At 32.0% G+C, this 14,097-nt stretch overlaps 1 protein-coding gene across 2 annotated transcripts in view; it reads left to right on the forward strand.

Moving 5' to 3' along the window:
• Positions 1–14,097, forward strand: part of ATRNL1 (attractin like 1) — an 819,545-nt gene that overhangs the window by 296,376 nt on the left and 509,072 nt on the right. For both annotated transcript variants that reach the window (XM_063102060.1, XM_063102061.1), the window contains exon 22: positions 9,671–9,765. In XM_063102060.1, coding sequence (XP_062958130.1) covers positions 9,671–9,765 — 95 coding nt within the window. The remainder of the gene's footprint in view (positions 1–9,670; positions 9,766–14,097) is intronic.

A 14,097-nucleotide genomic window follows, 5' to 3' on the forward strand; every position in this document is an offset into this window, starting at 1 on the left:
ATTTATCTCACTCTAAACTCTTTAATTATTATTGATTTATTTAATTAATGTTTATGTCTTAGACTAAAAGACATTATTTATAAGCATATTATTTATTGGATTTGATTTTTTTTGTTGATAAATGAGAGACACTATTTCTAACAAACATTATTATAGCTGTAAATCTAAAAAAAGAGTCAATCTCAATTTAATTACTTAAAGTGCTACGTCGTACAAAACAATGAAAGCAATTAAAACTTGAATTAACCCTTATATTTAATGGAATTATTCAGTGTTTTTATTCTAAAACGGAATAAAATAAATTTCCTGTTTTAAGCTAAGTATATTGTATTAGTGAATGTTTCATATGACTTTTTAACCATTGAATATAAATTGCTATTTAAATAGGATCTGGCTGATCCACCTGCAAATGAGGCAGACATGACCTTAATGAATGTAGATAATCTAAATTCTTACATTTAGCATGATGGATCAAACATTATCTGACAAAACATAAGTGAACCATATTTTTGGCATTTTAACCTGAATCTTTGGTTCATTGGGGTTTTTTTGTTTTGTTTTCAATTTCCTGAAGCTTATATCCCAGTATTTTTAGATGTTTATTTCAAAAGTATTTAATATTTAAGCACAGTCTGAAATGAGGGACAATATAACCCAATTCTGAAAACATTTTAAATAGCTGAGAAAAAAAATTGCTACTGAGTTAACCTAGAAAAGCACTGAAAATTTTTTTTGCTCTATATATTTTATAATAAAAGTGTTAAATTTTTCCAGTTATGTAAAAACATAGACTTACTATAAAAATAATCAAGTAAAAGAAGAAGTTTAAGGAAGAAAACCTCCCACCAGGTCTCCCAATTTGAGTTGTATAGTCTATGCCCTGCACAAGGTTACTCAGCCGAGAGGAGGAGTAGGGGCTGATACCCCGTACTTAATTATCTCACCAAGTCAGGTACCCTAGGGTAGGGGGCTGTATTCGACTTGAGCGAGGGGATAATAATGTTCCTTACTTGTATAAAATGATGAAAGGACTAATAAAGGCATTGCCTGCCTTTCTAAATATCATCATCATGTCCCGAGAATTGTACTTCATGAAGGTTGTAACGTGCATAATATTCTTATTATGAACATTTTTTTCTGGCAGATATGTAGCTGATTATTTAGCATCATTTATTAAATGAAACTGAAAAACAACCACCTGACTTTAAAATAATGATAATACTAGTTAGCATGCCAGACTATTCTGATTTTTAGGTTTATTATGTTATCTTCAAATGAGGTGACTACACTTATTGTTCCACTTTTATGTATAAGGAAACTGAAGCAGAGAACGTTTAATTAGTATGAGATTACATGGCTAGGAAATGGTAAGGGTGGGTTTCAATCTAGGCAGTCTAGGTAGCCCATGCCGTTAACCACAGACTGTAAAACCAGAGAAACAGAAATTAGCAATATATTTAACCAAAGATTTACTTTTTTATGAATTAAATAAAAACAATATGTTAAGAAAATAAAAAGGGGATCTAAACAATTAGAAAATCATACCATGTTCTTAAATGATAAATGTTTACATGAAAATATCATACTTCTCAAAATCTATATTAAAATTTTATTGAATTTCAATTAAAATTTTATTCATTTATGTTTTCTGGAAGGCTCGCATTAGAATAAATTACCTTAAAATTTATTTTAAATAATACACTTTTATAATATTCAGTAAAATTATGAACAGGAAGAATAGTGAGAAATTTCCATCTTGATGAATATTCAAACATACTGTAACTCTCACTATACTGGCTCCCATACTCGTATTGGAATAGAACCATAAGTCAATGAACAAAATAGAGTGCAAGTTTAGAATTTTGAAATTTGGGAATTTACATGCTGCTGTGGTTTGAATGTTTGTCCCCTCCAAAACTCACATTGAAATTGAATTGCCATTGTAGCAGTGTTCAGAGGTGGGACTTTTAAGAAGTGATTAAGTCTTGAGAGCTCCACTCCCATGGATGGGATTGGTGCCCTTATAAAAGGATGATGGCTCCCTTTTGCTCTCTCTTGTCCTTCTGCCTTCTGTCATGAGCTGACCCAGCAAGAAATCCCTCACTAGATGCCAGCCCCTTGACTTGGACTACCTCCCCCGAGCTGTGAGCCAATAAATTTCTGTTCATTATAATTATCCAATTTGTGGTATTCTGTTATAACACCACAAAATGGACTAAGACATTAGCAAGTAATTTTATTTTTATGTCTTCAATGACTTAATCTGCTTGTTTTTGAATATCCCAAACTTTACCTTAGATTATGACTTTTGCATTTATTATGTTTCTCCCTGAAATACTCTATCCCCAGCTAATATTCCAACCCTACCAAAAAAAGACTTCTCCAGATATCACAAGCCTTTTATTTCCATTTTATTTCCTTTTATTTCCACTTATATAGTATGAAATTATCTCATTTGTTTATTTGTTGTCTTGAATCTGGGTTTCCAAGTAAAATAAAATTTTACTAGAATGAAATTCTGTGTATGAAGGACATTGTCTGATTGGATCCCCATACTTAGAAATGTGTGTGACTCACATAGCAGGCCTTCAGTAAATATTTAACGCTAGTACAGTCATGTAAATTATTAATAAATAAATGAAAATGACATCCTATTATTTGCAGCAACATGAATGGAAGTTGAAACCATCATGTTAAGTGAAGTAAGTCAGGCACAGAAAGACAAATACTGCATGATATCACTCATAAATAGAATCTTTAAAAAAAAAGTGGTTATCATGGAAGTAGAGAGCAGAATAATGTTTATGAGAGTCTGTGAGGGGAGGGTGATGGGAGGAAGGAGAAGTTGTGGACTAACAAGTCCAAAACTGTACTGTCTACTCTAAGTGAATCCTTGTGCAGTATATGCATGTACTAAAACAACATACTATATACCCCACAAATATGTACAAGTAAATGTTAAAAAAGAAAGAAAATACATGTATTGTGGATATATGTACAGGCATTTTTATTAATGTGTGTTGGCCAAAAATGTTTGGAGATCATGTTGTAGGCAACAAAATAAAAGTTGCTTTAACTTTATTATGCACATTTTAATACTATTATATCATAGAAAAAATTTAAGAATAAGCAATTTCATTTAAAGAAAAATGAGTTTCAAGCTTTGTTTTTTAACTTGGCCTATGGAACATTTGTTTCAAATGAAATCTGAGCATATTCCCATATTTCATTGCAGAATAATTGAGAGTTAAGCTATTTTGAGATACTATTCAGCAAAGGAAGGTGGCTTCTGAAGAGGTCATAGCATATTATTCAAAAATCTCTAAATTCAAATCATGAATGTGCATTTATAATCATCATTTATCCTCTTTTATTTATTGATGAGAAGGTAAGACCCAATGAGTTTAAGTGTGCATTCTAGGTTGCACAAATCAGTCATTTTCAAAGTTTTGATAACAGCTCTGTGCTTTTTTCTGTGATACTATATCTAGCAAATGTTGAATATGCAAAATATCTGCAACAGATTTCAGCTTTGCAATTATTCTAAATGCTCCAAGCTCAATAGAAATTTTTAACTAATAATTGTCAACATGGATACCACTGTTCCACAAACAAGGGGAAACTAGTATTTATTAGATATTTATCATGTGCAAACCAATTTCATATAATTTTATTTAATACTCACAAGTGTGGCATATGTTTTTCTCCTTAATTTACTTTCTGAAAAGTTAGACTATTATTGCTTAGAGAGTATCAGTTATTGGAATTCACTCACTTTTGTTTATTCATTCTACATGTATTTATTGTCTAGCTACTTTGTTAGACTCTGGGGATATCACAGTGATCAAAACAGGTGCTCCTCCACTGAAGCTTATAAACTACTAGGGAAAATAGATACTAAACCAGTTATACAATTACCGAGGTATGATTGTCATAAGAACTCTGAGAATTATAGATGCTTTGGTAAAATATTACATGAGGACCTGACCTAATTTGTGAGAAAGGGAGTGGGTGAGTTGAGGGAATGACTGAGCTTTGATGTGATGTGAAGGATGACTTGATGAGGAATAGTGATGGCGTGAGATAGGAAGAAGTATCAGAAGGGGCAGCATGTGCAAACGCTGTGGCAAGAAAGAACATGCAACATTTGAGTTGCTAAAAGAAAGCCAGTAGCAGCAAAATGCATAGAACAAGGTAGAGAGTCAAGAGATGAAGTTTCTGCCATCTGCAGGATCCAAATAATACAGTGCTTTATAGAACATGTAAGATTTGCTCTTTATCATAAGAAAACTGGGAAGCCATCAAAGGGTATTAAGAAGAGAATAAAATGTTAAATTTTACTTTTAAAATAATGAGTCTGTTTGCTAAACAGCTTGCTTGGGAAAATAGGGCATGAAAGAGACCATTTTTAGTTCATTTTCTGAGGCATAGTCCTGAAGTTACATGTTAAATGTTACTATGACACATTGAGACTATGAATATACTTAAACTTATATTCACATGTTTTATCACTTACTAAACAATTGTCTAAGTCTGAAAATACTTGTTTTTATAAATATGCCGTTGTTTAAAACATATTTGGACTCTTGATAATTGTTGTCAGAGTGTATGTATAATCTTTTCAGACTCTTCAGGATGGCTAGCTGTATGTATATATGTAAATAAATATACACATGAGAATCTTTTTGACTTTTGAAATCTTTCAGAATTTATTCAGAAGCAAATATAGTGAATAAGGATATGAAATAATATTTACTGAATGCTTTTATTTTATGAGATAGTCTTCTCAAAGCCAAATAGACACTCACACAGTTATGTTTAATCCACAGAGCAATCCTATTAGATAGGCAGTTTTATCACCATTGTACCATTGTATCAGTGAGTTTAATTAAGTTGCATAAAATAGCCTGGTTGGTATATGGAAGATTACAACCAAGATCTCCTTAAATGTTGTAGATGGTGCTAAATTAAAAGTGAAATTAAAAAAAAAGAAATACAGTATTAACTGAAACATTAAAATGTTGAAAGAGCAAATTACTAGGTAGCAATTTCTCAAATAATTCAAATGTAAAATTTCTCACACCATTCAAAACTTATATAGAAGAATTCTGATTCCCAAATGAGTTGAAATTTACATGAACAGTATCATTGAAACAGCCTTGATACATCAAGATTATTTTCGTTTGTTATCCTAGTAGGGCTGCCTTCTTGGATTTCAGATATCTAGGTATTTCCAATATACACTTTGATGATTTTTATCACTGTTACTATTTTCTCAAAAATCCATTATTTTATGTTATTTTTGTTGAAAGAGTAAAACAAATGTCAAATATTTACCATTTGCTATTTATCATCTCAAATATATAACGTACTTACCAACTTTCCTCATAGTTCAAGTTATTTTTCAAAATGTTTTTCCTAGATATAAATTTTCAGTCATCACTTTCCAATTAGTCATAGCTTGGTGGAATATTTGACTTCTTTAAACATTTTATGCAGGTTAAAAGTCTTTTCTCTTGATATTTTATTTACTTAAACTCCTTTATTCATGCAGTGTGTTTGGCTCAGCTTAATTTTTTATATTATTTGTTCTTAATTCTTTGCAGTAAACAGCAGCCACTTTTTTCTCATTTTTTGCTGTAGCTCTTTACTGACTAAACTATCTTTTAAAAATGTGCTGCTTTAACCTGAGCAAAAAAATAAAGCCAGAGGCATTACACTACCTGACTTCGAATTATACTACAGAGCTATAGTAACCAAAACAGCATGGTACTGGCGTAAAAACAGGCACTCTGGCCAATGTAACAGAATAGAGAACCTGGAAATCAACCCACATACTTATAGCCAACTGATCTTTGACAAAAGCAGCATGAACATACATTGGGGAAAAGACTGTTTCTTCAATAAGTGGTGCTTGAAAAACTGGACATCCATATGAAGAAAAATGAAACTAGTTCCATATAACCAAATCAAAATGGATTAAAGACTATATATATAAGTCCTGAAACTATAAAACCCCTAAAAGAAAACATAGGGGAAACACTTCAGGACTTTAGGACTGGGCAAAGACTTTATGAATAAGACCCCAAAAGCACAGGCAACAAAGGAAAAAATTAAAAAAATGGGATTATATTAAACTAAAAAGCTTCTGCATAGCAAAAGAAACAGTTAACAGAGCAAAAAGCCAGCCTACGGAATGGGAGAAAATATTTGCAAATTATGCATCTGAGAAGGGATTAATATCCAGAATATACAAAGAACTCAAACAATTTAGGGGTAGGAAAACAAGTAATCCAGTTAAACAATGAGCAAAGGAGCTGAATAGGCAATTCTGAAAGGCGGATATCCAAACTGCCAACAGACACATGAAAAAAGGTTCATCACTAAGCATCAGGGAAATGCTAATCAAAACTACCCTGAGATATCATCTCATGCCAGTTAGACAGGCCATTGTCAAAAAGACAGAGAATAACAAATGCTGACAAGGATGCAGAGAAAAGGGACTCCTCCTACACTGTTGGTTGGGCTATAAATTATTACAGCTGTTATGAAGTTTCCTCAAACAACTACAGATAGAACTCCCATACGGTCCAGCAATTCTGCTGCTGGGTGTATACCCAAAGGAATGGAAATCATCTTGTTGAAGGATTACCTGCACTCCTGTGTTTATCAAAGCTCTATTTACAAGAGTCAAGAGTTGGAACCAACCTAAATGTCCATTGACAGATGACTGGATAAGGAAAATGTGGTATATATACACAACGGAATACTACTCTGCCATAAAAAGGAATAAAATTCTGCCATTTGCGGCAGCATGGATGAGCTTAGAGAATATTAGGTTAAGTGGAAAAAGCCAGGCACAGAAAGAAAAATACCACATGTCCTTACTTATAAGTGGGAGCTAAAAAAAGAAAGAAAGATACAATCACCACAATAATTTGTTGAGTTTTCAAAAGGAGAGAACAGAACTGAGGCCATCAAAAGGTGGAAAAGGGGAGGGGAATGGGGGGTTAGCAAGAAATTGTTAAAGGACCACAAAAGATTACATTTTGTAATGATAAATATAGTAATAAAAAAACGGACTTGGGAAGAAAATGCTGCTTCATGTTAAAACTTGGTAATCCGGATGTACTCTAATCATATGAGGATGAATTATCATCTTTTATGTTTTTATTGCATTTTTGTAAGCCTATGCCTAAGAAGTATGTCAATTAGGAATGAAATATGCCACTTTTGGATAGAAATATAACTATGTAAATCTAATTATTTAACATGCAAGTGTACATCATGTGAGAAACATTAGAGATCAAGGATCAAAAGAAAGAAGCTCTCTAAACACTCCTTTAAAAACATTTTTCTCATTTTTAGTCCAATTATGGAAATAATGCATATTCATTATTGAGAAAAGGTAGACAAAAAGGCAAATTGAAATCATTGATAATTCCTTTACCTAGCAAAAATTGTTGCTTACATTGTAGTAGACAGTTTTTCTGTCTTTTATCTATGTACTGACACTCTGTAGTGGGCCCCAAAGATGTCCATATCCGAATTCCCTGGAACCTGTGGTACATATTTACCTTAAATGGTAAAAGAGAATTAGCAGATATGATTAAGTTAAGGATCTTGAAATGGGGAGATTATCCTGGTGGGCCCAGTGTAATCACAAGTGTTCTTATGAAAGGCGGACAGAGGGAGATTTGACTACAGTAGTGGGAGATGTGATGATGCAAGCAAGAAGTGGAGAGATGCAGCAAAGGGGCCACGAGCCAATAAATGGACACAGCCAGAAAAGGCAACTTTTACCACGCATTGATTATTCTTACCTGAAAGAATTATATATTATTAATGTGTTTATCAAATCGTGATTTTCTTTATATCTTTTTTTTTTTTTTTGGTGGGCAGAACCGAGACCTTGGCTTTGGTGTTACAAGGCTGCGTTCTAATCAAATGAACTAACCAACCAGCCCCTCAAATGATGACTTTCTATTCCATCGTTTCTTCTATGTTTATTAACTGTAAGGGATAGCTGTCCCTTCCCCTCATTTATTCATTTAATCACTCTTTTATTTATATCAGTGTGTACTCATGAATATATATTTTATTTTTCTGTTTATAATAAATTATCATCATTATTTATTTTGTAGTTCTAATTGTTCTAGATCTGATAATTGAGATCCCCCTGAAATTGACTCCTGTGTCCTTTGCACATGACTCCATCATTTTCTCAGTATATCCTTATTTTCTGGCACTACAAGATACTTCAGACTCGCCTTGTACTTTTGCCTCAGCCCTGGAATCACCAATTTTCCTGAGAAGCCGTGGTTTCTTACATTGGAGAATGGTATTTAGAATTCAGAATCTGGGAGCTAAGTGTACTTAATGGTTTCAGGGCGTTACTCTTTCTTTCCATTTTAAAAAATTATTACTTTTTAAATCAAATCACTAAATGTATTCTTATTCTCTTTTTGCAATTCTTTACTATTTTACTTTAACTGAAACTTGGTGTACCCTGAAAACTGGTTGTTCCCTAATGGCAGTGTTAGTTGTTTTTTTCTTTTACAGTGTGATACTTTACAGTCTAGACTTGAGATAAGTATCTGCCTTGCTCCCTTTTGACATTCTCAAATAATTGCTTAACCTTATCATTCAAAAACTTCATCTTCTTTGAAGCAGTATTCCACTGTTCCTTCTTGCTGCCTTTCACTGAACTTCTGGCACTTTATTTAACTTTATCCACTTAATATTTTATCACCTAGCTCCTTGTCTGTCTCTTATTATCTCTCTTAACATCATTCTATTTTTTTTTTGACTTTTTTTTATTGAAACATAATGGATGATACATATTTGTGGGGCACAGATTTGAATATCAATACCTGTGTACAATATGTGGTGATCAAATCAGGAAAATTAGTGTATTCATGTTTACAAAACATAATTAGTCTTTGTGATCTTTAACCAATTTCCCACTAATCCCCCATTCCCACTCCATCCTTCACCTCTAATAATAAGTTCTCTTCTCTTTTTTTTTGAAAGTTCAATGTTATTCATTCTTTCTTCCTTTCCTTTTTCCTTTTTCCTTTCCTTTCCTTTCTGCTCCCACATGAATGAGGACATGTAGTATTTCTCTTTCTGTGCTTGGCTTTTTTTACTTAACATAATTTTCTCTAAGTTCATCCATGTTGCTGCGAATGGTAAGATTTCATTTTTTTTAATGGAAGAGTAGTATTCTCAAACCTTCATCAAAGAATTTTGATTTTATGAAAGTAGTATACTAAAATGTCTACCTTTTTATCTATAGAATTTTAACTGGAATAAAATGCACCAATATATTAACTGTATTTTTCTCTAGTTTTAAGATTATGAATAACTTTTATTTTATTTTCTTACTTTTGTGTAGTTCCCAGAATGTCTATAGTGTTTATGTAGTATTTTTATAATAACAGAAATAATAAAAACAATTTTTAAGGAATTAGGACTTCTTTCATATCTGTGTTTCTCTTTTTGTTGCTTGATCACAAAGAGTTGTATTTTGCTAGTCTTGAATAGGTCACAGTATTTAATGATAATCATTTTCAATACTGGTATGCAATATATTTTCACTTAATTTTTGTTTTCTAGACAGTTTTTAAAAATACATATCAGTATTCTACTTTTTTTTCCCCTTCCACAGACAGCCTTTTGATTGACTATCAGTTTACCTTCAGCTTATTACAGGAAGATGATCGCCACCATACTGCCATAAACTTCATTGCAAACCCAGAACAGGTGAGGAAGGAGCATTATCTTTTATAATGTAATTATACACTTACAAGGCATACAACTTTTCTGTCATCTTTCATTGTGATTTTTACCTTTTCTCAGAGTGATCACACTGTAGGGCTTTTGTAGAAAAGACTAATCCTGTTAATTTTTTCTTTTCATAAAACTTAGGTATCCTTGTGATTCAGAGAATTTGTGAATTTGATATTTCAGATTTTGCAAACATTCCTATAATTTAAATTATATATTATTTCTATATATATTCTTATAATAGAATTTATCTTTCTAATTATATTTTTAAACTCAAAGGAGTCTTATTTGAAAAGAAAGCTTATGAATTCAAAACATGCTATATTAAATATTCTCTTTTTCCTTTATACCATTCCATAGTAGTAGGTTTTCATTGTCTTTTTTATAAATCCACTGGTTTATCTGAGTTATAGGAAGGAGGGCTTCTTTAAGGAAGCTACTGTGTCAGTGATCTAATTTTATAAGCTTATGAAGTTTAAATGTATGAAAGATTAATTGTGAACTTTAATATCAAACCATCAATTCAGGAAAAGGCTGTAAGGTTTTCTAGAAATAACACACATATATTGCTATTCATCTGAGACTTTAAAAATTGAAAAGTCCAGGGAATGGAAATATCAACCATATAGTTTATTTGGGTGGAATTTTAGATCCTTTGGAACTAAAAGTAACTGACTCAAAATGAAGATGTTATGTTAAATATGTGTATTATTATTATTATTATTATTATATTATTTATTAATCCATATTGTTGTCTGTATCATATATTTGAATAGTTTTTCAAATAGGTGCAATTTCTAAATATATCCTGATATTTTCTAGCTTCTTTCCTTTTATTCTATTAGACTTGCTGACAAATAACGTTACTTTAGTTTCCCTTTTCTAGTAAAGTAAGGTCTTGCCCACCCCAACCAAAAAAACTGTTTATTCAGTATCATTCCTATTCTTTAGATTTTGAGTGACTACATTCTTAAGAATAAATCTAAAGTTTTGACTTTCAAATAAGGATTATATAGATTTCTTTTTTCAAATATAATCCTCTTTTCACTGATTATTTGTGTTTCTGTAACAGTATATTACAAGGATACTTCAAAACATTTGTAGAAAAATAGAATTAAAAGATAAGATGAATCTTTCTGTGAACTTTTTGAAGATCCCTCAAAATAATGTCAGAAACTATATTTACAGTATGATAAAGTTTTTATAAGTATGTTATAATAACAATCGACTCCTTTTTTATTGTGGTAAATAGAAATAATATAACATTTACCATTTTAACCATTTTAGGGATACAATTCAGTGGCATTAAGTACACTTACAGTGTTGTGCAATCATCACTGCCATCTCCAAACTTTTTTACTATTCCTAACAGAAACTCTGTATTCATTTAGCAGTAACTCCCTCTTCATCTCTTCCCCCAGCCCTTGGTACTTTTATTATATTTTGTGTCTATGAATTTGCTAATTCTAGGTACCTCATATAAGCATAATCAGACAATATTGTTTTTTTTTTGTCTGGCACCTGTTGCTTAGCATGATGTTTCCACTGGACATCCATGTTGTAGTATGTATCAGAATTTCATTCTTTTTCATTGGCTTTTTGATTGTTTAATAGTAATTCCAAACCTGTGGGGTACTTTGAGGATCTAAGAAATTTAATGTAAGTGGGATATGTGACAAAATTTGAGAGTGAACAATATTTCTTCCCCGTATCATCCACATTGTCATACATGTGTGTCCAGATTAGCTGCAATTCTAGTTTGCTTCTCTCCTCACCATTATTTTTCCCTTCAATTTCCAGAAATGCTGAGTGCTTTCAGATTATCCTAGGTTTTAGTTTTACTTTCTACTGTCCTGTCCAATTGAAGGCAAGAACCCAGACAAGCATTATTTGGATCTTAAGGATATTAAACTATCATGAGAGTTATCCTTAGAATGCTTATAACATCATTTTGTGTACTCTCCTTTCGTTAAAGATATATTTACCTGGGAACAATCTCTGAAATTAATATGGCTTATTGGCCAAGGCTTCCTACTTGAAAGTAATAAGAAAGAGTAGATTCCTTAATTATTTATACATTTCTTACATCTTGACAACAGATTTAATTCTAACCAACTATGGATCACTTCTAGTTAGTGCTTTCATGTAAAAAATTTCTGCAGTAGGTTTCTATTTAACATGATCTTGCTGAACTTACCCACATCTAACCAACAAAGTTCTAAATGACCGATTTTGTCATTTATTGGGAATACCACAGTATCACTTCTTTCAATACATTTTTTAATCCTAAATGCTTTTCACAGGACTTAGGTTACAGTACCATGTATTTCAGCAATGCCTAGAAGGAAGAGAAATTAAAAATTCAAGAAGAGTGTTATAATTTTTTGTGTCATTTAGAAGAGTGTTATAATTTTTTGTATCACGTTGTGTGACTTATTTAGCAGCAACAGCAGTTACTTTCATATTTACCTCACCCAGAATAAAACGCACAATCGTGAAGAGGTGACTTAAAGAGAAAATAAGGATTTCAGTTTTCTTAGAGGTACATGGTTTCCACCATGTTTTGCTTTCTCAAAAAAGAGCAATTATTTTTTAACTACTTCATTAATAGTTTAAGAAAAAAAACTACCTCCTGTCAAAAGTTGATGAGCATATCCTCTTTCTAAATCTCATAGATCTCTGGGTGAAGATGAAGATAAAGAAAGAGAAAAAAAAGAAAATATCCTGAGTCACCAGACCTAACAACAACAACACTGCCATCATGAGCATGATGGCCTGAAAGCATACGTTTTTTGAGAAGTTATCTCATTTAATGTTTCCATGCACTTCTTGAGGGTGTTCATTATATCCCTGTTTTGTACTTAAGAAAACTGATTTTTTGAAAAGGACAAGTAATTTTCTCCTAACCAGTCAGCATGTATATTAAATAGAGCTAAGATTTGAATCTAAGGTCACCTGACTCAACAGTGCACGCTCTTCACTAATTCTTTTCACTGCCTTGTTAAGATGATTTACTGATTATGAAGCAGTTATTGGCTTCTAGATATGGTTATTTCATAATGATGACATAAATCAATTTGTTACCAGAGATATTTCTTCCTTCCATATCTGGATTTTTCCTTAATACAACATTACATAGATGTTGAAATAGATTTTGCATAACCACGACTGAATAGCAATCTACTCAACAGTATCTGCTTGCTGACATTCAATTATTTTGCATTTATTACTAGAGTCAAAAAGTTACTCAACTGTCTTTGTGGCTTTACCTTGAATCGGTGTCATCTCTGTATTCACTCTTATCTTTAAAAAAAATAGGAAAATCTCAAGAACTTTGACAGTTTCGTGACACATATTGTGGAAGGGATCTTAACAGCTTATCGATAGAACTCAATAAATTAACTTCCTTCTCCCTTTCATGGCCATTTATGAGTATGACTGGGATGGATAATGAAGTATACTTCTGACCTACTGTTACATAAATTGGGGCTTATTGTATCATTTGAATGTGATGGCTGTCACACAACCTCCAGCGACCTTCACCGTTTATGGCATTCCTTCCTTGTCCACCATTTCTTTCAGTCAGTTTCCCCTTAAGCCTATTATATCAGAAATGGGGAACTTAATTGCTTACCTATTTATCTTCTCCTAAAAGCCACTCAAAAAAATTGGGGATATATTTTCTACCGTCTTACCTGCTTTATCATGTTTAGAAAGAAATAGTAATGCTAAAGAAATAATATTCTCTCTCTCTCTCCTCTAGCCAGGTCTCACTTAGCAGTATACGTTTTTCTGCAAGTCTTTGTATATTTAAAACAAAGCATAATACATTGAATATCTGAAACTAAACCTATTCAATATCACTATGATTCTTTGCCTTTATGCTGGACTAAATAGTTGTAGTCATGCCTACTTTCTGTTCCTCACTTCTTGGAGTGAGAAAATCACAACTAACATTAAAACAAAATCTCTTAATCATTTGTTTCCTTGCAATTAAGAGGGAAAGAGTCTGTACTCTACTAATGAATGACAAGAAGCAGGTTGATTGACATAAAATTAAATTCTTCAGTTTTCTTCTGTCTAGCTGTTTAAAGAATGTGATATGCTCTTTTTTTCAGGGCACATTTTTCATTTTTACCTGAAAGTTTTAGTTTACATATTTAAAGGTTTTTTCCACTAGAAATTGTGTGTGTGATAATAAATTTGCAACTAATGAGACATCTTTCAACAAAACAATCTTATATTGTGTAAAATTGCTTTGTACTAATCCAAACCTGTATCATTTAAATACTAACTACAAGTAAGCGA

This window comes from Cynocephalus volans, chromosome 7, assembly GCF_027409185.1.
Source record: "Cynocephalus volans isolate mCynVol1 chromosome 7, mCynVol1.pri, whole genome shotgun sequence".
NCBI classification, from domain to species: domain Eukaryota; kingdom Metazoa; phylum Chordata; class Mammalia; order Dermoptera; family Cynocephalidae; genus Cynocephalus; species Cynocephalus volans.